This window comes from Thermochaetoides thermophila (assembly GCF_000221225.1).
Source record: "Thermochaetoides thermophila DSM 1495 unplaced genomic scaffold scf7180000011820, whole genome shotgun sequence".
Taxonomy (NCBI): Eukaryota; Fungi; Ascomycota; class Sordariomycetes; order Sordariales; family Chaetomiaceae; genus Thermochaetoides; species Thermochaetoides thermophila.
The window spans coordinates 2,729,968-2,753,495 of NW_006383036.1; the positions used below are offsets into that span (position 1 = coordinate 2,729,968).

Consider the following 23,528-nt stretch of genomic DNA (forward strand, 5'->3'; position numbering starts at 1 on the left):
TTCTGGACAGGAATATCGCAATGGCAACCGACTACATAAATGATGAATGCAGAGGTAGCTCGTAAAGAACGAAAGTTTTATTTTTCACCTATATGGATAAACATTACTCAGTTCCTCTTTTTTTTTTTAAAAAAAAAAAGCAACCCCCTATCTTGAAAATCACGCTTCCAGAGACAGACCTCAGATATCTTTTTCTTAAGATAATAAAATAACACTATGTTAGGACTGAATTTTTAATGGCATCGTAAAATAGGCGAGGTATCGAAAGCTACAGGGTAAGGTAGGAAGGTGGCAAAGCAGGGCAATGCAGCCAAACTGACCTGAACCAAGGATGGGTGATCAATTGATTGTTCCATTTAATTTGGTAGAGGTATGTAGTGTAGGTGAAGAAAAAGGCCTTGCAAAGCTATCCGTGTTTCGAAGGGTATTGTATATTTGCAAAGAAAATTGAGAAACAAGCGGAGGAAAATACGGCAAGTCTCTTGAAATGAACAGAAAACACCAAACACATACAAAGGAGGTAGTTAAGTAAATACTAAAATAAGAGCCATCACCACCAGCAGCAGCAGCAGCAAAAATAAAATATAGCAGCCGTAACAAAACAAGTTACAAGTGACAGTCAGGTAGGCGCTGGTATATTATGACACCGCAACGCGACGTGCCGCTGGTTTGGCTCGAAATCCTTTTGTGTTGGGGTAGTTAAGTGGAGATATTGATTGGGATCATCTGTTCCCAGGTCGATGTGGGAAGATTATATCAATTGACCTTGTTTAAGGTCAATTCTGCTCAGGAGTCCGGGCGATTCCCAGCGCCCTACTCAGCGGACCGTGGCGACGACGGGGACGAGATACAGCTGCCGCATCGCAACTAACGACGGAGCGGACGAGGCGGCGGCACACGGCTGGTCGAGTTCATCTCAGCGTTGGCCGTCAGCTCGGCAACGCGAGCCTTGATGCGGGCAACGCGGGACTCGATAGCTATGTCACGTTAGCCTCTGTTCAATCCTATTCAAAAAAAAATAATTTCTCATAGGTAAGGAGGGGGCACATACTCTCCTCAATGCTACCATCACTGCTATCCGTCGTATCGGTGACCCTGGAGAACGCCGGAGGGCGCAGGGTGGCCGCACCCGCAGTAGCAGCGTTCTGCTGTCTCTGGGCAGCGCGCTCAGCGGCATTCTTGCGGATCTGGGCCCAGCGGTCCTGGGCCTCGGTTGTTGTACGGCTGACCGCAGGCGCAGGCGAAGCGATTTGCTTCTTCTCCTGCTGCGGTTGAGGCTTTGGTGACACAGGGGAAGCGGCGGTCGCGGGGGAGGAAGAAGCGGGGATAGGAGAGCGGGAAGGAGGGGGATGGCGGGCGATGGGTGGAGGCACGGCCTCGTCGGTGTCGCCGTCACTAACGTCGTCTTGGGGGACAAAGGCGGGCATGTCGCGGAGAGGACCCTGGTCGAAGCGGTGGAACTCGTCCTTGGGAACAGTTTCGTTCGTCGTGACGGGGGACACTTCGTGGATGGGAGTCGCTGGGGCAGGCTCAGGGGCCTGGGCCTCCTGGGGAGCAAGGGAAACGGGCGCCGGGGCAGGAACCGGGGCAGGAGCCGGGGCAGAGGCAGTAACAGGAGTAGCCGGAGCGGCAGGGTTGGGCTTCTCCTCAACCTCGGGAGCAGGCTTGGGCTCCTCAGCCTTCGGGGGCGGCAGAGGGGACTGCGAACGGGCAGTCTCCTCGGCAATCATGGCGTTGACCTGCTGGGCAGCATTCTCGGGCAACTTGGAATTCCTATTCTTGTGGGCGCGGCTGAAGAGCTTCTTCAGGCCATTGCCACCAGCGGCCTTGACCATATCCTTGTGCAGCTTCTTATGCTTCCGAGCCTCAGGGCTGGTAGGCTCAGGAGACACCATGCTCTCCCGGGCGAGCTCAAAGCTCCGGCCATCCTTGGGAGGGGGCATGGGGCTCTCACGACCCGAGGCCGGCGCGGGGGGAGCGAGATGGTTGGTGTCTTTGGGCGGCGCCTCAGGCTCCTTCTGCTCGAGCGTCGGCGTCTTAGGGGCAGGCGTGTCGGTAGTCGACTCCTTTGGAGGGAGCTTGGGGCGGCTGTCCTCGGCATCGGTGTTGTGACCATTCGTGGTCGCCGGCGTCGAGGAACCCTTACCACGACCGGCATTTGGATCGTTGAGATAGGCCTCCCGGAGAGCCTCCCGGTCATACTGTTTGGCCCACTTCACTGCGGGAGAAGCCTCACTGAGGATTGTAGACTGCAGAGTCAGAACACTCTGAGTCTTCTCGTTCAGCCAATCTACCGTCTCTTTCCTGCCGCGGCGCTCTGGCGGCGACTGCTCGGCCTTCTGCTGCTTCTGTTGGAGCTGCTGAGCAGCCGCCTGGATCTTTGCCTGCTGGTCAGGGCCGATGCTGGTCTTGCTGAAACTTATGGTGCCGCTGGGCTTCAAGCCATTGCTATCGCTCCGCTGCTCCAAGCTGTGCTTTCCGGCGGTAGATTTCCTCCTACCAATACCCTTTCCGCGGCGAGTCCAGCTGAAGAAGCCTTTCTTCTCAGCAATGTAGGCACCTTCTTCAGGTTCGGGAGCAGCGCCCCTCACAATCTCCTCAAACACCAACCACCGGCCAGACTTGATGTCCGTCTCCACAACGGCACAGCGCCCAAAGGCAGACTTCCTCTCAGGGGTTTCCTCGGGCGCCAGACTGCTCATCCACACCCACCAGAAGGCATCATCCAGGTCGAACTTGGTGATGCTAGCCAGCTCACCAGGCTCGAGATCACGGTCACTCTCCAATCTCGGCTTATGAGACTGCGAACTGCGCTGACGAATGCTGGTGTCGATCGGCGGCAGAATCTTGTCGGGCGGCAGTAGGTGGTTCGGGGAAAGGCGATCATCGACCTGGAAACCGGACGACAGGAAATCAGCCCATGACGGGGTCGTAGGGCGTCCTAGATCGTTGGCTCCAGAAGCAGGGGTGCTGCGCAAGCTTGGGCGAATCTTGGGAACATTGATGATCGAGTTTTCCTCCGACGAATCCTCCTCCAGCGTGCTTGCGAAGCCGAGATCCTCAAACCTCGACCACGAAGCATCAGGCACGCTGGTGGACTGCTTGACACTCGAGGCACCGTGAGACTGGTTGGCAGCAGATATTGCTTTAAGAACTCTACGACACTCCTCGGTCAGGGCCTGCACGGGATCCTCGTATTCCGACCAATCCTTAAGGGCCTGGTCCGAGTCCCGATACTGGAAGTGTTTAGCGCGGCGTAGCAGGGCAAACGGAGTTGGGGAGACATTTTCCACGATCATGGCGACTCTGTATGTCGAAGTCTGGAGCAGCGCCGGCCTCTGGGGCGGGTATTCAGTTTCCTGCAGGAGCTTCTGGAGCGACATGGGCAAAAGCGATATGGCACCAGGGACCGGCTCGGGGGACAGGGAGCGAAGGTAGGCGAAAAATAGATGGCTCGTGGCATCGGCCGCGCTGTGTCGCTGTTAGCATTCATTTACCAGCCCGGATCCAGGAAACGTACGTCAACCACGCCTTGTAGCCGCCCTCAAAGCCGTTGCCGGTATCACGGTGTTCAAACGCCCACCATGCCGCCATACGCGACAGCTTGCGCCCACCATGGCCATTGTTCTTGCTATGCGCGGCGATGGCAGAAAGCAGGTCGAAGAAGTCAAAAATGATCTTGGACCGGAGTTCGTTGTCAACGCTGAGGGGGATAAAGGTCTTGAATGAGTCTCTGGCCATGTTCGAGTCTGTAATGACGCTCGGTCAGCGCTGTACCGAAGGCCAGACCAGGCCAGGCTAAGACCACCGTAAATCTCCATACCTTTCTCGCCCATCTGGAACAGCTCGTACGAGTCCCAACCGACAACGCCGCCTTGGAGTCTGCTCCAGCACCATTTGATGACGCCAGAGATGACCTGGGGTCCCGTTAGCAAGGGCATTGTTTGTCGCGAAAGCTGAGCTTCACTGCCCAGACTATCATACCATTGGCTCTGTCATGCGCAGCTCTTGGGCCAATGCCTCGCCGCGAAGTCGCACAGTGCCATTTTCCTTGTCGAAGAAGTGTCGCACGAAGTTGCGCACGGCGCTGGGATCGGATGCCGGGCGATAGGGTAGCAGGAGGAAGGGGAGATCAAGACCTGCAGGTTGCCGTGGGCGTTAGCTTGATGCTGTGACACAGAAAATGGCATAGAAGCGCGTCGAGAATGATTCTGGGCCCTTCCATCTGGAAGCCAGGCACAGCAAAAAAAAAAAAAAACTATTAGAGGGATCAATTGATGTCATACCTCGGGCCTTGAGTTCCTCAGTGCAGTACCGGATCAGCTCGTGTACCTCCTCGGGCTCGACCGTTGTCCGCGCCCACGCATCCGTCCATTGTGGCTTCTGCGGCTGCTCTTCCTCGAGTTGGTCGCGGCCCTTCTTCTTGAGCTTGCCGTCTCTCCCCTTGAGGCGAGAGAACAGGCCCGGCATCTTGAGTTTGAAATGTTTCAGAGCCAACTTGGAGATGATTAGTCGGATTCGACTTGGGATACTTTTCAATACTCGGCGACAGTTGGACGAAAGATGACGGCCACGGGAAAGTGTCGACAGTCGAAGTAACTAATCGTCGTCTTTCTAGTGTTCTTCTTTTTCTTCCCGATTTATGGTACGCGTTGCAAGCGTGTGGTTGCCCGGGAGCTGAAAGAGCGTAGAGGGGTGAAGAAAAAAAAGGAAAGGAATGTAAGGTAGGTAGGCAAAGGAGCGAAAGAAAAGAAAAGAAAAAAAAAGTGCGTGATGTTTTTTAGGCCAAAGGCCGTAGTGATTGGCCGGCGGATCGGGCGCGCGTTAGCAACGTGGAAAGGCGTTGCAGGCGTTGCACGCAGATGTATGGTAGGATGGGTCGATTCGGTGCCGGCCCGGGATGGCACGTCGAGATAGGGAGTGAGAAACTGGGGCAATGCCGAGTCGGAAGGAGCAACAAGGGTATCGAAGGTAAAGATAAAGGTTAAACAGGCGATGCTAATGTCAAGAGACGCTCAGCAGCGTGCTGGCGTGAATGGGGACACCCAAGTTGCCACAAGAGAAAGGAAAAGGAGAAGAAAATGGGATGTGAGGTTTCAGCAAGCAGAAGCTGAGAGAAGGAAGTGGGAGGGAGTTGCAAAGCTCTCATTCAGGGGCTCGCGATGGGCGGCGCCGGCTGGCAGTCTCTTTCTTGTCCGGTGGCCCTGTGCTGTGCACCCTGGGGCCAGCAGATCGCTCTCCGTCCCCCCAGAAGCCTGGGCCCTAGAGCCAACCAATTAGCCCAAATTGACCCCAGATTGAAATTGAAATTGCTTGACCCAGCCCAGTGGCTGGCTCCAGGACGTCCAAGGGTGTCCTGGGCTTGGGGCATCACAGTGGCTTGACCACGCGAAGAAGCACCTGTGATATGCTGGAGCGCCACAAGGCCAGGCCCAATTGGGTTTAGAGCGTACGGCTGCCGACGACGGGAGCTACGGGGCGAGCACGAACACTGCCATATTCAGCAACGTCTGCACATGGCGCGGGCATACGGCTTGAAGTTTTAAATGAATCGATCAATTGCCCAAGCCGTGACACACGAACCTTTTTTTTTTCTTGGACTCGTCCCCACAGTACTGAATCATAAGTCGAAGTATCTTGGAAGGCTGCGCTGGCTTCAGAAAATTCAGCATTTCGCTCAACACCTAAATTGCATAAACTTGCAGTTGAGTCCTTGAACCCTTGAAGTCTGGGTTCTTTGGGACGGCAGAATCTGGTCTCAGACCACCCTGCCCAGGCCGCCACTGGCGTCGCAGCGGGGGGATGGGCAGCCAAGCAGGCAAAGCCCAAAGGATTGTTGGAGGGCAGCATCACCTCAGGCTAAGTTCACTCCTGTCTGCTCAGGTCACTCTCACTGGTGGGCAGTTGTGTCCATCTGGCTCTTGTCACTCATTGCTTGGTCCCCTGATCCCCTGACCCCTGTCCACTGGCCGTCCATTATTGGCACTGCGCGCGCACTGGGCCCCGCAGATTCAAGATCTGATGTTCGACGCTCCTCTTAAAAAGACCCTGGCGCAATCATCTTGTCTCACAGACGATCGACATCCAAGCAAAAAGCCTCTGCTGCACACACAAATACGCTACGTATATATGTTATCACAGACTGAAAACCTCCGTACTGCCGAGCAGCAGTCGTGTTACCATTACCCAGGCTTGTCCTCTCCCTTTTTAACCTCAGCTCAACACCAGCTCGGGCTCGAAGGTTGCCATCGTCATGGCCCATGGCCCGATGCCACAACGATGGCGCGTTGCATCCAGCTCCTCCATCTGATGTCTTCGGAATTCTTCGAGACAGATCTCATACGATGCGACAGCATCCGTCACAGCATGAGGAAATATGCCGTTACACTACAATCTTACAAGTCCTACGGCCGGCCAGGACAGGATAGGACATGATGACGCGGAATGGCCAATTGCCAATCCTGACTTACATCATGGCCTTGGGAGAGACGCTTATCTAAGTCGCCAGAGAGAGAAGCTAGAGGTACACTGCTGCATCATCACCTGCTTTAGCGACAGCACCCATCCGCGTCTTCACACGCTTCGCGGCTGCCAACTCATCGCTGTTGCTGCCCCGCGCCAATGGCTCGTCAAGTCCCAAGCATCATCACCAACGGCAGCGGGAAGCAGCCAACCAACGCATGGAGAGACATCTACCCCGTGAGACGGCGCCGAAAGACAGATGAGATGTCGTGGCGCGATCATGTCCAGTCAGTTTGTGAGAAATCATCATTCCCCTCCAACCCACTCTCGTCTGCTCATTGATTCACTTCATCCATCACAAAAGTCCCGTTATGATCAATTGCATTACCTACCTCTCACCCTCCCCCTCCATCTCTCCCACACGGGGAATCCCTTGAATGAGACCGAGGAATTGTCGATGTGATGCGCAAAACATGTCTTGCTGCCGTGCTGCATCCCATCGCATCGCATTTCATGCCATGCAAGGGGAAGCCCGGCTTGCATGCGCAGGTTGCTGCTGGCCATCCTGGAACGTTGTCCACAGCGACACCCAGTTGAACCCCACCATGTTGTTTTTTGTTAGCGAACCGGTCGGCAGTCCTTCATGGTAACGATCTATAAGTGGATGGGTCGTACATATAGGCAAAAAGTTGTCAACCACGCTTCTAACGAGTGAGATCAACATTCGATGTTCAATTAATCAATGATAGAAGTGATAAATGTTGAAATGAAATGAGTGAACCAACAGAGGGGATGAGAGGAAGTTCCATGGACGAAAATGATGCTCCTGCCGCTGCGTGCGCTCTGCAACACCCGGCATACTCCTTTCATCCAATCAGCGCTCGTGACCAGGTGGAGTACTTTCCTTTCTGGGAAAACCTTCGGACAATCACCTGCTCTCGCAGCATCCTCTTTCATCTTGGGATCAAACAGACATGGTCCAGAGACATTTCATCTCGTCCCAAAATTCAGAATTCGGTCACTCTCATTGCAACAACAACACGACATGAGAATTCACACCACAGCTTGATCAAGTTATTCTAAAAATTTTTTTATCACGGCATTCCACACGTGCACTTTACCAAACCGCTGGGTTCGACCCTCCCTTGTCTGTAACAGACATGGACGTCGATCCCATGCGACCATGCATCGGGCTGGACCCCAGCATCTGAAACACCGGATGGACGGGGAAGCCCATCACAAGAAGCCGTTGAGGAAGCTCTCGACAAATTCGATGCTATGAAATGGATCATAACAAAAAGTCTGGTGACAGCCGGAATATAAGAGGTGTTCAGCATGACTCGGAGTTAATGCATCTTATTCAACTAGGTGGCTAATATCCGGAGGGTTGTAAGAGCAGCTTTGGAAGCTGATGAGGCATGGATGATGGGGAGGTCGATGATGTCGTTGATGTGGCACACATCTGAATCTTGTGATTTCAAATGATTTCAAAGTTCTCATATGGTTGTGCTTTCGAATGTACATTGTTCTGATGCTGGTTGGCTTGATGAGGGTCTGACATCAACTGAAGCTGGTTGTTGGCCTGGGGCTCAGACTACTAAGACCTTCAAGATACCTAGTAGTCAAAAACTCAAAGCTTTTGGGTACACACATATTAAAACAAGCCATCAACAAGTTCAAGAGCTGACCCCATGTGTGGGACAAATCAAAGTCATCAATTCCCGTCCTTCCCCTCCGCTGTCTCATTACTTGTCATCAGTGCGAGAACAATGAGTCATCCATACTCACAAAAGCCATAACATACATACATACATACATACATCGATCGATAGCAATCCAGCAAGCAGGCCGCAGTTCAGCGAATCATTTCCCAATTCCGTCTCTCCAAACTTTATTCGGGCAACCAAACACCATGTTCCAGGGGGATTGTTTAAAGGTTCAGACCGGAAAGGACAGGACAGGGTAGAGTAGGTAGGGGTATGTTCAGATAAAGGGTAAAGGGTAGGATAGGGTATGATGAGGTAGGGTAGGTATCATAATCCACTTTTTGTTCTTTTTCTTCCACTTCCTCCAACAATCCTATTTCCATTCCGTTCATCATTTCAGACTTTCTTGGGGGAGGGGGGGCGTCACACAAACCCGCCGAACACAAACGCCGATTGATGCCAAACTCCTCCCCAACCAAACCGACAGAGAGAGACAGACAAAAAAAAAGGGGGGTGGTTAAAAGGTAGAAGAGCAAGGTGTTTTTGCCTGCTCGGTCCCCCACCTCATATAAATGGTTTTTTTTTCGCCCATCATCCTTCAGTCTCCACCAAACCTATCCCAGTGTGTAGACGTCAGAGGGAGATGGAGATGATGAAGTGACTTTCCAGAAGGCCAAGAGAAGTGTCAGGCCACGGTAAAGTCTGTCTAATGAGGCAGCCAACATTTGTTGGATATCACCAGAAAACAGCTCAGCTCCCAAGCTTCTCTCACCAAACTTCGTCAACGTCAAGCCCACCAGCGCTCAAGCCAGCGCGCCGATACTCCGAGACACCTAAGCCTCAGCTTTAGGCGCAACATTCTCCTCCCCCTTCTCCTTCTCCTCAACTTCCCTCTTCTTCTCCTCCATCACACTTGCAATCGTCTCCTTCACATTCCGTCCCAACACCGACGCCTTAACCACCTCCTCCACCTTCTCCGTCAAGCTCCCCTTCTTAGGTGTCCTCTGCTGCTGCTCCTCCTCCTCCCGCTTTTTTGCTGCGGGACTCCCCAGCGGCGGCTGCTTATCCTCAAACACGCTGTCTCCCTCGATCAACGCCCAGTCAATCGGCCCCTTTTCCTTGCCGTATCGCTCCTCGAGCCAGTCGTTCGCGAGCTTGAAATGGTGGCATGTGAAGAAGCCGCGGGCCGCGCTCAACGGGCTAGGGTGCACCGCCTTGAGCACGAGGTGACGCTTCGTGTCGATCTTCATGACCCTCTTGCTGGCGGGCGTGCCCCACGCCATGAAGACTACGCCGCGCGTGCGGCGCTGAGCGACCAAGTCAATCACCCGCTGTGTGAAGCGCTCCCAGCCCCGGTTGCTGTGGGAGTTGGGCTCATGGGCGCGTACGGTAAGGCAGGTATTGAGCATGAGCACGCCGCGCTGGGCCCAGGGTGTGAGAAGGCCACCGCGGTTGGGGGGCTCGCGGAAGAGGGGGTAGTCGTTTTTCAGGGCGATGTACATATTTTTAAGGGAAGGGGGAGCCGGGGTGGGAGGTTTGACCGAGAAGGCCAGGCCGTGGGCTTGGTTGTAGTTGTGGTAAGGGTCTTGGCCAAGGATGACGACCTTGACGTTGTTAAAAGGGGTGTAGCGGGACCTGTTATCGGATGGGATGTTAGCGGTTGTTTTCGTTGGGGCGATGTAAGGGATGGGGAGAGGGATATGGAAAAACATACCAACTGTAAACATCCTCCTTCGGAGGGAACCACTGCTTACCAGCAGCGGTCTCACGCTCGAGGAAACGCTTCAGCTCGAGGAACTCCTTGGTGACGAGCTCGTCCTTGAGCAGGGCGAGCCAGCTCTCGTGCAGGGTATCGATCTCGAGCTGCAGCAGTTTCCGCTGCTCGGGAGTCAGGCTGGCCACCCATTTGGCCTTGTCAAATTTGGGGGCAGGCTCGGAGTCGTTCGTGCTGTTGTTGTTATTATTATTGCTGTTGCTATCCGAGGACTTGCTGGCTGTCCCAAAAAAGGACATGATGCCAGCCTGCTTGATTTTCTTTGGCTCCGAGCCGGCCTCGGCGGCAGCCTTGCGCTTGAGGGTCGACATGGTGATGATGGGTCTGGAGGAGGGAAATTGATAAGAGGTAGGGTATCGGTAGATAATGGAAGATCGAAGAAGTCGAATAACTCGACCAGTGCAGGAAAGAGGGCGATTTAGGTTGAAATGCGTGTGAAAGGTTGTTGTTGAGAAACAAAAGTCGGTGAATTCGGTAGATGATGCTCCTTTCCCAATCCCGGAACGGAACAAATGAGATCTTTCGACCTTGTACGACTCCAAGTGAGGAGTAGGACGAAGGAAAGGGGCAATTGGCTTTGCCTTCGGTCGAAAAATAAAATTGGCGCTCGAGCGGCTTTCTTCTGCCCAGGCAAACAGGCAGGGGCTAGAAGTGAAGTATCGGGGTTGATGGGTGTAATGGGTGTTGATTGGAAGTGATAGTATGCAGAGTCCAATAGTGCCAACCAGCAGGCAACCAGGCAGGCTTTCCAGGCTGGAAGAGGATCAAGGGCTGGAGGGCAGCAAGGAAAACTTTAAGAGTCGAATGCGGGTATGTTGTAGTAAAAAAAAAAAAACGTACGGGCAGCAGCACCGACACTTCACAGGTTTAGGAAGGGCAAACCGTGCTGCTTGGGGCTGCTCGTTCGCTGCTTTGGTCCTGGCTGAGGCGGCGTAGATGACGGCTGGGAGGAGGAATGGAAGAGTTTGCAGAATGGGAACAGGGTTTCAGGTTCGACTTTAACAGGAACCCTTGGTGGCAGCAAAAAAAGCAGGGTTACGAATTGCGGAGAAAAGAGCTGCAGGTTTCGCTTTTTCGAAGCCTTAGCTGGCTGCAGCTAAGGATGGGCATGGCAAGCATCCAGACAAGCCCAAACCTGTGCCGAGCGATGAATGCCCACCCGTCCGAAGCGTGTCACGGTTATCATGTAAGGTCAAGGATTTTTAGTAGGATGTATGAGTGTGCTATACTGTGTAGGTAATGCAGCCCTGCCCCTGTGTAGGGAGCCGTGTTTCTTCCAGGAATAACGGGTCCCAGGCAGGATTGAGCCAGTCGGAGCGCTTCAGCCAGCCGTGGACGATGCCTGTGCGTGCCCAGTGCTTCGACGGGGCTGGGGGAGTTGGAAGGGAAGAACGCGTTTCTGCCTGCGGAAGCAATAAAAAGCGAGACGCGCTTTTTGGCGTCACTTCAATTAAGGATATGCAGGGGCTTTTTTTGGGGGGGGGAGGGGGGGGAAGTACAAGTTCCACAGGACAGGCAGCAGAAGGAAGGGCGTGCTGTCCGGCTGCCGTCACCCGTCAATCCTCATCAATGTGATCATCACCAATACCAACAAAAAAAAAGTCAATTGCATGAACCAAGGGCAGATCTTTGCCTCCGTTCCCTCTAATTAGGCTTTGACAAGGACGCCACCGTACTGGTGGATGAAAAGCTGACTGAACCTTCCCAAATTTCAACTGACCGGAGCTGACCAAGCCGAGGTGACGTGACCTGGAAGACGCGAAAAAAAGATAAAGTGGAGTTCTCTCAGCCCCCCAGTGGAGTCGCACGTCGGAATAGGGTCCACCCGAGAACGCGCCAAGATCCAGCCCCCGCGCGACGGGATTGGCTGGAGGACACTGCGAACACTTTAACGCGGACGCGTGTGGACGCGGCCCGTTCGCGTCCGGGTCCGAGGCTGGGGCAAAGAGGCAGCAGGGCAGGGTAAGGGCGCAAGGCGGAAAGGCACAGGGTGCGGGGAAGGGACCCAAGGCACTTAGGACCTGGAGGGACGTTTTTTGGAGGGAAGGCCGCGTCTCAGAATGGCTTTATTTGCCGATCTATCCGAGAGATGCTGACGACAATAATGGCACGAAAGAAGGAGCCAAAGCAAGACGTAAGACATCGTGAGGCGATAGAAGCGGCAGCTGACCAAGCAAATGCAGCAAATCCAATGCTATCATGGTACCAAGCCATAGCTGAGTGTACAATGTACCTATGTACGCGCTCTTTTGTTCGAATGTGACCGAAATCATGGATGAAAGCCGGCCTGAGATCAAGATCAAACGCACCCGCCCATATGACTTATCACCAGTACAAACAGCCAGCCAACGTCCTCCCACCCAATCCATCCGTGTTTACACAGTGCTGTAACTAGCCATCTCTACGATCCCCCTACCCCTTCCAGTTCAGCCACACAAAAAAACCCCCCACCATCCACACCACCCTCCACACGCTAGTCCACGCCTCGGTCACCACCACCTCAACCTTGCCCCGCGGGCCCCTCCTCTTCTTGGCCTTCTTCGGCTTCCACTTCCCGAACCCCCCTGTCGTGCCGTCTTCGTCTTCGTCCTCATTATCACTATGCAATGAAATCTCGATTCTTGGTGCCGATCTGACTCGTCCACTGCTGTTTCCCTCCAAACCACCATACTTTGACCCAGATCCTCCGCTCCCTGCACCTCTACTAGCCGTGGTAATGGTTCGGCTCTTTCGTCTGCTATGGCCGGGGTGGTGGTTGCCATGGCTGTGGCTGTGGCTGTGGCTGTGGCTGTGGCCCTTGTGGGAGTTGCTCCTAGACCGATTGCCGCCGCCCTTGTTGAGAGACGTAGGGTAGTTGGCGTACTCGTCGTAGTCTTCAAGCTTCGCCTTGTACATGGGAAGGATGCCCCCATTCTTCACCTTCGCTCCAGAGACACTTGACTCATCCAGATCAAGCGCGAACGGCGTCAACCCCCAAATCGGCACCAAAAATGCCCTCCCGACTAACAAGATAAGCGACATTACCGCGAACGTCGCATACCTTATATACGTGCTCAACTGGCTCGGCAACAGACACAAATGCGTCTGCAGCGTCGGCTGCCCCTCCCCCCCAACAGCCAGTGATTTCCCCGTGACGGGATCAATCGGATTCCACAACGATACCAACAAAAACCCCGGCTTACTCACCCCCATCGCCATATTGATACTCTTCACCGTAATCTCGGGTACACCTCCCTGAGCGGGGGAATGCCTCACAAAGCAATAGTCGTGATCATCTCCCGAAAAGGCGTGCACCACATTACCCACCTTGCGCACCAGCTCCTCGGAATCGCGCTCACCCAGCACGTTCTGGTACTGGTAGCCGCGCGACACGGATATGGCGTTGCGGTGGTCGGGGACGACGGGCTCGGTCTGGCCCTTGGGTGGTTTGGTGGGCGGGTAGCGTTCGCGGAGCGGGCCGCAGGGTGTGCCGGGCGGCCGGTAGAGGGGCACGTGAGTGAGCAGGATGGTGGGTAGGTCGGGGGCGGTTTTGCCTGTGACGGCGGGCTTGCTGCCGCCGAACTTGGCTTGCGCCAGAGGCTCGACCTTGTGCTCGTAGCGACCTGGCGGGAGCTCGCCACGGAGATGGAGGAGTTCCCGCTCAACTGCTTTTTGTTTGAGGGTCTTCATGTTATCCAAGAAGTTCTGGACGGGTTCGTAGATGTTTTTGAGATCGTAGCGTTTCGCTTCCTCGGACGAAGCGGCGCTCATGGACACGGTGTCGACCGACACGAAGGTGTGGTTGCCGATCACGTCCACACGGTTGCCCTCGCCGAAGTAAGTCTCGAAACGGTTACGCACGGCGACCTTGATCTCGGACCCGAAACCGAGATCGTGGTTACCGGGTAGGCTGGTGACCAGCTTTCTCCTCCTGCGTGTCGTCTTCTTGCTAGATCCCGCAACGGACTTCACCCACGGGTTGACAAAGATATCGCCAAACCGGGCATACTCGCTCAGCCAAAACCACTCTCCATACTTCTTCCGCCATGTTTTCAAAAACTTCTGCTCGTGCTTTGGATGAGGCCCCCATTTGGGGTCCTCAAAGTTTCCGCGTGCTGTCTTCCATTCTCTGCCACCATCAAACAGGTCGCCCAGGAAGAAGACGGTGTCTGGGTCCAGCTGCTCCTGCAGCTGGCCGTACGAACGACGGAGGTAGTTGTCGGTCAGCAGCATGGTCAGCGGATTAAGCGGCCACGGACGGCCGGGGTAGGTATGAGGGTCGATGAGCTGGGGGTCGGCAACAAGAGCGACGCGATGTGGTTGGGCGCCAGCCGGCTAGATGACATCCAGAACGTTAGCAAAACCCATTCCTATCTTCGGAACCCCCGCAAAAACACTCCGGCAACCCGTGCAATGTATGACGGCGTGCCACAGAGAGACGATAAACCTACCCACTTCTCCCACTTTTCCCACCGACAACTCTCTACCTTCGAATGGAACGCCCATCTCTCCCCCCACAACATAATAACCACCCACACCAGCACCAGCATATGCGGGAAGCTGACGACCCGTCGGTATGTCATGTTCTGCCGTAACCTGTGCACGGATGAGCGTAAAGTGGTAATGGCCATCCGGCGGCCGCGGGCGCGCCAGAAGCGCATGAAGGAGCGGACGGAGTGAGAGAGGAGCGCGCGCATGTCGTCGAGCAGCGAGGTGTTGTCGCGGTCGCGGCCAAACAGGTAGGCGGAGGAGGGGGCATAGCCATAGCCGTAGCCGCTGCCCCCGCTATAGGGGCTGCTGCTACTGCTGCTCATGCTGTAAGGCCGGGCCATGGCTGAATGTGTACTATTGTTGCTTCTCCATTCCCTGATGCAATCACTGTGCGCCAGAGCGCAGAGAATGAAGCAAGGGCGGGCCGAGGGTAGTGGTGTCGATTGGTTTGAGGTTCGGAAGTGGTTGGATGTGGCCAGGTCGCAAGATGAACGTCTGGGGGATAAAAGTATGGCTTCAAAGACGAATGTTCAGGCGAGCATCTGCCGAGCGCTGTGACCTTTGATCAGTAGGATCCGTAATACTGCCTGATAAAGGCTCAATTGGAGAACAGCCAAATGGGAAGCATGTCCAGTGATTGCCAGTCGGGTGTTGAAGTCCAGAAATCGAGACTTCGAGACAGGTGGTGCTAGACTTTTGGAGTTGGGCTGGCGCGCCCTGGATCGCAATGCTGTAATATGGCTAATCCTTCCCCAAAAAAGGAGGCGGTGACAGGGACCCGCCTGGTATGGGTCTACCCGTCCAGGGCCAGCCAGATGCCACCTAGAACTCGGGTATCCTGCCGCTGTGGGGCATCACCTCCAGATGTGGGGTCAACCAGCACAATTTTCCCCGCGCTTTTTAACCCCAGGGGTTAAGACACAAAAGTTCGAGAAGTCCAACTTTGCCCATATTCGATCCTGCCGCTTGCTTCATGCTTCAGCCGTATCCCAGCCGGCATCGTTTGATATAGGGCTATATCGTTGGTATTGAGATCACCAGTTTCGGAGCTGAGGTCAAACCCCCTAATGATGAAGGCAGTGATGATCCTGGTAGCTGCTTAGTACTGACAATGAGATTGTTGCCGGACACCAAAGGTGGACTTCAAGGACACGCCTAGCTTCGTCGAACTTGTTGATTCAAAGAGAACAAAGAAAAACACAACACAAAAAGAATATACAGACATCAAAGTATCCAAACAATACACATGTCACAATATGTACGATTGAAGCAAAACCATTTCAACAATCCAGGACCTCCAGAGGCTCTTGGTAGATCGGCCCTCGTCAAAATCAAAACACCCATGAAAATGACTTCTTAATCTCAAACGCAGCAGAATACCTGTGTTTATTGTGTTGACAGAGTCGTCAGCATGAAACTTACACAAATCTCAGAAATGGAAGCACATACCTAACATCCCCTGCCGACGCTGCAACCAATACTTCCCACTTCCCCTGCTCCGCTACCCACCTATTCTCCCCAACGTCCCAGTACCCAACCGCATACTTATCCAGTATCACACGAATGTGCTTTGTCTCATCAGGCTCTAACTCAACTTTCTCAAACGAAACCAGCTCCTTCTCTGGCCTGACAACCTTGTTCTTGTTCCTGCCCTTCTCGTCGCACCTCCTGACATAGAATTGCACGGTCTCCATTCCTTCTCTGTCGCCAATATTGGTCACAGCGACAATTACTTCGAGCGAGCCGCACTCGCGCAGGATTTTGGGAGTGACTGATGGCCGTCCGTATTCGAATTGGGTGTAGCACAGGCCATGGCCGAAGGGGAAGAGGGGGGGAATGTGCGTCCGGTCGTAGTGTCGGTAGCCGATGAAGATGCCTTCACCGTACATTACCGTGTTGTGTTCACCAGGCCAGTTGTGGTAGGCTGGCGTATCTTCCAGTCGCCGGGGGAAAGTTACCTATGAAGATGTCAGTGGCAAGAGGCCCAATGGCAAAATGAGGCAGTGAAGCCGGGTTAAATGAGAAAGGGGCACATACCGGGAGCTTGCCGCTAGGATTCCGTATTCCAAATATCACCTCGGCAAGCGCATTCCCAGCTTCCTGCCCCTGATACCACGCCTGGATGATAGCAGGAACCTGGTCTGCCCAGGGCATGCTAACTGGTGACCCAGATTGGTTGACAACGATGGTGTTCGGGTTCGCCCTAACCACCGCCTCAATCAACCTATCCTGGCTCCCGTCTTTCGGCAGATCCATTGTCTCGCGATCATACCCCTCACTCTCCCACTCAGCATCCAATCCAACCACCACGACTGCCACATCCGCCTGCTTGGCCGCTTCTACAGCCTGCTCAAAATAGTCAACCTTATCCTCCTCCAGGAATCCAATCCTACACCCACCATACTTATGAGTAATCCCAAACACCTCCTGCTTCCTTCTTGGCCGCAACTCATTCGTAATCTCCACTCGCAACTCAATCGCCCGTCCCTCACGCATATCCAACTGCACAAGCACATCTTCTGACCCCTCAAACATAGCCTCTCCTTCCTCCGTCCACTCCCACAAATCCACCAGCAACTTCCCATCCACAAACAATCTACCCGGCCCAACCGACATAAACGACAGCGTATGCCTGCCACTACTTGGCGGCAACAAATAGCCTGTCACCACCGCCGACCACTGCGGGCCGACCTTCTCCAACGGCGCTGAGTCCCACAGGAAGAGATCCGTGTTCAGCCGACGCTGCACGAGCACCGGCTCGCCCTCAAACTTGTCTCCACGGAACCACTCGATCGTCACGCCCGGCCTGCCAAGCTTGTCACTGCACAACGGCGACGCCACAGGCAGCCACTTATGGATGTGGCATCCCCGGCTGTACGTGACGGGCTGCTTGGCCAGGGCCCTGATGCCATCCAGCGGCGTGGTAGTGTAGTACGGGTTGAGGGAGGCGCTGCCGCCTCCTCCGGCAATGGCGCGGGCAGCGTTAGGGCCGATGACGGCCACCCGGGTCGTTGCTGCGTCCAGGGGAAGGAGTTTACGGTCATTTTTGAGGAGCGTGATGCCTTGTACGCCGGCTTCACGGATCAGGGCGCGGGTTTCAGGGCGGTCGTCTTCGCGCTCGGGGGGCTCGGGAGTTAGGTCACTGCCTTTGGTGCGCTCGACGAGTGTGAGAACGTTCTCGGCTGCGCGGTCGATATCTTCTTCGGTGATTTTGCCTGCGCGGAGGGCGTCGAGGAGCTTGTGAAAGCGCCATTTGGTTGAGAAGGGAAATTCGATGTCGCAGCCGGCTTTGAGAGACTCAACGGTCGAGTTCATGCCGCCCCAGTCGGAAATGACGGTTCTACGAAGGGTCAGTAAGACTTAGCCTTTTTGTTCGCTATCCATGTTACTACGGCCTACCCATCATAGCCCCATTCACCACGAAGGATGTCCCTCAGAATGTGAGTATTCATGTCAGCATGAACACCATTAACAGCGTTATACGATGCCATGAGCGCCCACGGCCTAGCCTCGCGCACGGCGATCTCGAAGGGACGCAGGTAGATCTCACGGAGCGGCCGCTCAGCAATGACCGAGTTGACTGTCAGCCTGTTCGTCTCCTGCTCGTTGCCCACAAAGTCTTATGTCTGTCTGTCAGCATCCGGTTGCCCCTCGAGATTAAGATACTCGGGAGAGAACCAACGTTTAATCGTGGCCGCCACCCCACCGTCCTGCAGTCCCCTGATATATTGGGCAGCCAGCTTGCCAGTCAAGAGGGGGTCTTCGGAGAACGACTCAAAGTTCCGTCCTCCCAGCGGATGTCGATGCATGCAGACAGTGGGAGCCAGCAAGACGTTAGCTGCCCGAGCCTTGGCTTCCCGGGCAAGGTGCTGGCCGACCTGATACAGAAGTTCCTTGTTCCAGGTCGCTGCAAGCGAGGCGCCGCAGGGGAAGAGTGCGGCCTGGCGACAGTTAGCATCATGACTGTAACCATATCCCTGATTCACGGTATACTCTACCTTGGTGCCACCGACAAAGATCGACCCGCGAGCGCCATTGGGTCCGTCGCTTGTCTTGATTGCAGGAATGTCCTTTTCAGGAAGGGCCTTGGTCCTCCAAAAGTCGGCAGCAGTAAGAAGGGATATCTTTTCTTCCAATGTCAAGGTGGCCAATTTCTCTCTCGCAAGCAGTCTCTTCTTGTCTTTTGAGTTGAGAGTTTGATACTGCAGAACAGGACTATCTTGGGGCGAGAACTCCGTATTAGGAGTTGTTCCATTGGCATCGATACTGCCAGCTGGAGAACCATTGGGGTAGATATCCTGGGCCATGTTAACTGCTGCATGGGAAGTGTCTAGCTGTGCAATCTCCCGTCCAAGACTCGCCCAAGTGGCGACGCTCGGTGATGAGTATGGAGGGAAAGGGATCCGGCCTAGTGTAGAACAGGGCCGACACAAGCAAGATACGTGTTGAACTAGAAGAGCGGGTATGTGATGCGGATGGCAACCCAGCTGCCGGGGTTCTTGCAAGTAAACGACCGAGACGACAAGAGATAAGAACGAAAGCTTTATATAAGTCAAGGTCCGGTTTTGTTGGGCACGCCTCTCAACATGCCCTCTCGCTTGTGCACTCCAAAAGCAGAGAAAGGCCCCAGAGGACCATCTACAGATTGGCCAAACCGGGCTCGACAAAGTAGGATGGAGTCGGTTCTCCCGGTGAGCGAGATGAGAGAACTAGAGGAGACGGACCATTTGCGGAGAGGAAACGCTTGTCCTATTTACCTACCTAAAGCAGACATCTCGGAGGAGCATGCCCACGTTGAGCAATAAACAGACCCGTGGCGTCTTCATAACCTAGTCACGGATCATGGGAGGGGTTACGGAGTAGTTCGACGCTTCCGATCCTCCAATCCCCCGCTCTCTGACTGCCGCCCGCGGGTACAAATAGCCATATCGGATGAGGCGGACCGCTTGAGCGGTAGCATCGAGATCAGGCACATCACGGAAAGGCCGGTAGTCCACAGGCTTATTGCGCAAAATGGATTCTCTCCGGTAGCCAAGACCTCCATTGTCCTAGGAGTTCGTTTCAGTGGGGGGAGGAGAAACGTGGATTCTCTGAGGGATCAAAGTTGAGGTAGGGATATTGTTGCATCCCGGATGCCAAGCGGCCGGGAGTAGCACTCTGGCGGTATAAGTTGCCTTTGACGCCTTCTAGGATGTATAAGACGCACCCTAGGCAATGGCGGTTTGACATCGCCATTATTAACGGGAGAAAGTTCAGTATACTCCGGGAATGGGAGAGAACAGGGATACGACTGGTTTCAGCGAGGCTTCATTTCCAGATAGGTATTGTCTATCCTCGGCACACTTCCTCGAATGAAGTTGCTGAACATTACTTCATCCAGGAAAGTTTCTTGACGCGGTGTCTTCGTGCCGAGATAGCCGTCGAGCAGAAACACACTGGACTGTTGGGTGAAAAATCCCTGTCAGAGCTGCGCCAAGCACACCCTTTTATGAGAGCAGCTCCATTAAGACCTTCACTAGCGCTTCTTGATGACGCAGATTGATCCTCTCCCCAACCACGGGAGGCCGGGAGAGACCGCATATCAAGTTGATCTATGTACACAGCCGCGGGCTGACACTTGATGCTAGCTCTTGAAAGCCAATCGGTTGAAACCCATGGTTTTCTGACTGTTGGAGAAGAACCTGGTCATGATTTTGCTGGATTTGGCTCGGGATGCCACATTGAAAGGTCGATCAGAACAGCAACTCGGCCGGTAGAATGCTATTCGGTCTGAAGATGAGGCTTGGAGCCGAGATCAATGACGAAACATTGCAGCACGGCGGCCGTGGAGCAGTGCAGGTCAGAAACGGCAGTCCTTTCGCTTGGGCCGGGTGCCCGGCCCGTTTTCCATGGCAGGGCGGGCCCGGCGACGTGGATTGGTTGTATCTGTACTTCGTTGTGTGCCATTGACAAGGTTGTTGAAGGTCTCACTTTAGCAACACCCACCGTTACTTGGCTTCTCTTGAGAACTGTAAGGCTACAAAACAGTCAATTGCAACCAAGAACCGTCGCAGTTAACCAATTGGGTTGATCGTACAACTTACATATCCAGGTGGACCTGATGCCATGCCATATACATGACCCCTGGCACAAGTTGTCGGGAACATAACTGCGGGATCTGCTCTATCAAACGGTTAGTGCTAGCGGCAGCAGATCCGATGGCCTGGTCGGATCGGCCTCTTCGGTGTTACTCTAAAGGACGGGGGTAAACTGGTAATTTTAAAACGTCAATATCCATGGATATCTTGGAAGAGTGGAATCCGCATGCTGGGCAGCAAGGCCTGATCTTCGAAACTTGGTACTACCATACAGAAGCCACAGGTGATTGAGGAAATCGGGCAGTTTTCGAACAAATCGGAGAAAAGAGACGGGATGTGGCGTTGAACCATCCCACCGAAGGCTTCGAGAAAACTGTGGAGATGGGGGCAGAAAACTCCCACAAAAGAGGCCTGAGTCACGCCACACTCCTCTCCCGCGTTTGCACTTGCAATCCCACTCCTTTTAGCTACCTAGGCGCCTGCCTATGTCCTATTTACACACGCATAGTTCCTGCCTTAAGATCAATGCTCAAATATGATCCCAAATCGCGCAGGATTGGGTTGTAGCTTCCATCCTGTTCAGAGTCTTGGCAGCGACTTAGATATAACGTCCAGCACCGCTTCACCAACAAAACCTCTCCAGCTCCCATTGGATTGGAATGTGGATGCATCCCAGCACCTCCAACCTTGCAAGATCCCTAGCCCCTCTCATCAAATCATCTGCACGCTTTGACAACCAATGGCCTCCTCTAATGCTCAACATAAATAGTTAGATGCAGGAGGTATTTCCAAAGCCCCCCGTTTCTCCTGGCTCCGTCCCTACGTCCCTACGGGTTGCATTCCGGCCAGTGTGCTGCTGACCTGCAGCCCTGCGCAAACAGCCATGCCCTTACCGCGTTTCAAGAGCCTCCGTAACCTACCTTATCTTCATATAGCCATATTGCGACGCCGTGAATTTTGTAAAGAATCCTCATTGGCAATGGATACCTTTCTCAATCACATGAATTTCACTGACCGCGGATAGAGGCAAACTCCCCCTGCCGATCTGAGCAAGATCTTAGACGAGATAGGTAACAAGCGCGGAGCGAAAACTTCTACCCCTATGGATTAAGCAAGTGCTGATTGTGTCGTCCCTAGATAGGTGGCTCCGGGTCCATTTCGGTGTACCAGTTTGTTGATTTGGGCAAAGGCAAAACTTCGATGATCTGCCATTTCATCAATATCCACAACGCCTACATTCAGTCGTATGGTCTGTAAGTTCCCCTATTGATCTCAACTGTTGCATAGGAGCCAAACTAGCAAAGAAGGCTATCTGCGGAGAAGTATCTGTACCTGATAATAATTCCTAAGGCATTGTTGCTGAGCCCAACTGTTCATTGGCCCACGTGTATTCCTCCAAGCCTTCTTGTTTGGCAGATTTTCTATCGTCTCTCGTAATTATCATTTCACTGTCTGCATATTTGAACCGCCCGACCAGATGGGGCTCGAGTCCAATGCGAAACAAACTACACAGCAGTTGAGCAGGCTAATGATGCTTAGTGATGAATCTACCCAGTTTTGATGTCGAACTCTCACCACTGCGCTCTGGTCAGTCCGTGATATAACGCACCTAGATGATTGGCTTTGTGATATATGCTCATCTCTTGATCCACTCAAGCTTAGGGATAAAAAATGCCAGTTTACAGCCTGGGCATAATCTCTGAACTGGTGAACAATCATAAAGTCCACTGTATCTGCCGGTCCTCGCACGGTTGCGCATTCTTAAAAGGGGTGCCCTTGCTGAGGACTCCGATACTCGTGCGGATGTCTTTGGCGTCTTCAGGCGTCCATTTGTCGGCAAGGAACCGTCTCTGGCGAGTTCTCAGGCTACGCCGGGAATCCAACACCTGAAGTATGGCAGGCGTTTTCTATCAGGTTCTTTCTTATTGATGTTTTGAGTACACCCTTGGCCTGGGCAGCCGATTCCCGCACCAAAACTATTAGGCCTGAGACAAATGATTTCGCTTTGATGAAACATCGGCCTGAGGTCAGCGAGGGATAGTATGGACATTAATGTGAGGAAAATAGTTTTCTAAAGAAATTAGAGGCATCACATACAAAAGAAGTTCTTGCGATTAAACTCCGCTATATTGATGTTGAGATTGGGTGTCTTTTTTTTCTCTACAACAGACTACTTAATTACGTTATCCTAAAGCTATGTCTGGGGGACTGACAAGGTGGTGACCACAATGAAAAATATTCTTCACGAGGTTGAAATTTTAGGTGCTTCCTTTGACAAATTGGAGACTAGTAACAACATTTCCAAAACCATTAGCGATGTTATGTTGTAAAAGAAAGAGATCAGAGTGCGCTATCTGTGGGTTGACTTTCTCTGCACCGTACAAGACGGGAACACAGCAGAGAATCTTGAAAAGATTAAATCCATGGACATCATCCGTGCTGCTTCGTACTTGGATATTATCGCAGTGAAAAAGGGGGGGAGCGTCAGCGTGAATATAGGCATCGTAACCAATGTTGAGGTTCAGTCTGGATCATGTGAGTTTGACTCTAAACAACTGATAAAAGAGATTAAACTAGACTTTCGACTTGGATTTTGTATGAGTTTATGTATGGTCAGAAAACCGAAGACTGGGCGATGGAAGGCTAAACCCGAGGCTGAATCTTTTAAGAGGAATTCTTCGTAAAGCGATTGCTCATTTTCATGGAACTGTTGTATTCCAATGCCGATTCTGAACATGGAAAGTTTGAAATCTCTTTTTGGGAGTTCAATACAGGGGTATCAGCCGTTTTCATCTGATAAAACTGAAAAGGTTGCTCATCAGAAGTGGATATATCACGTCTGGCTCAGAGAAATGTGATGAAAGCAAGTGAATGATCATGCCCAAACTTAATAGTTTGCAAGAGATGAAATGAGCTGCATTCAACGCCTTCAAGTGATATCTTTCAAAATCAATTCTTGGACGGACGCCGCTGTTCGTGAACAGAGCAACAGGATTGTCTGAAACCAGACACCTTGGTACACAAAACCACACATGTAAC

At 53.3% G+C, this 23,528-nt stretch overlaps 4 protein-coding genes across 4 annotated transcripts; all 4 read right to left on the minus strand.

Moving 5' to 3' along the window:
• Window positions 1-867: 867 nt before the first annotated feature.
• Window positions 868-4,470, minus strand: CTHT_0057410 (uncharacterized protein; the record flags this gene model as incomplete). Its single annotated transcript, XM_006695998.1, has 6 exons — window positions 868-977; window positions 1,052-3,471; window positions 3,521-3,749; window positions 3,824-3,917; window positions 3,985-4,139; window positions 4,287-4,470. 6 exons carry the CDS (start codon window positions 4,468-4,470, stop codon window positions 868-870), a joined length of 3,192 nt encoding a protein of 1,063 aa, XP_006696061.1.
• Window positions 4,471-9,001: 4,531 nt separating this feature from the next.
• Window positions 9,002-10,253, minus strand: CTHT_0057420 (uncharacterized protein; the record flags this gene model as incomplete). The annotated part of the gene is made up of 2 exons (XM_006695999.1): window positions 9,002-9,803; window positions 9,883-10,253. 2 exons carry the CDS (start codon window positions 10,251-10,253, stop codon window positions 9,002-9,004), a joined length of 1,173 nt encoding a protein of 390 aa, XP_006696062.1.
• A 2,101-nt stretch (window positions 10,254-12,354) lies between these two features.
• On the minus strand, window positions 12,355-14,753 carry CTHT_0057430 (uncharacterized protein; the record flags this gene model as incomplete). Its single annotated transcript, XM_006696000.1, has 3 exons — window positions 12,355-12,944; window positions 13,125-14,256; window positions 14,409-14,753. The coding sequence occupies 3 exons, from the start codon at window positions 14,751-14,753 to the stop codon at window positions 12,355-12,357; spliced, it is 2,067 nt and encodes a 688-aa protein (XP_006696063.1).
• Window positions 14,754-15,743: 990 nt separating this feature from the next.
• On the minus strand, window positions 15,744-18,719 carry CTHT_0057440 (beta-glucosidase-like protein; the record flags this gene model as incomplete). Its single annotated transcript, XM_006696001.1, has 6 exons — window positions 15,744-15,792; window positions 15,862-16,370; window positions 16,450-17,752; window positions 17,812-18,031; window positions 18,095-18,353; window positions 18,411-18,719. The coding sequence occupies 6 exons, from the start codon at window positions 18,717-18,719 to the stop codon at window positions 15,744-15,746; spliced, it is 2,649 nt and encodes an 882-aa protein (XP_006696064.1).
• Window positions 18,720-23,528: the final 4,809 nt, after the last annotated feature.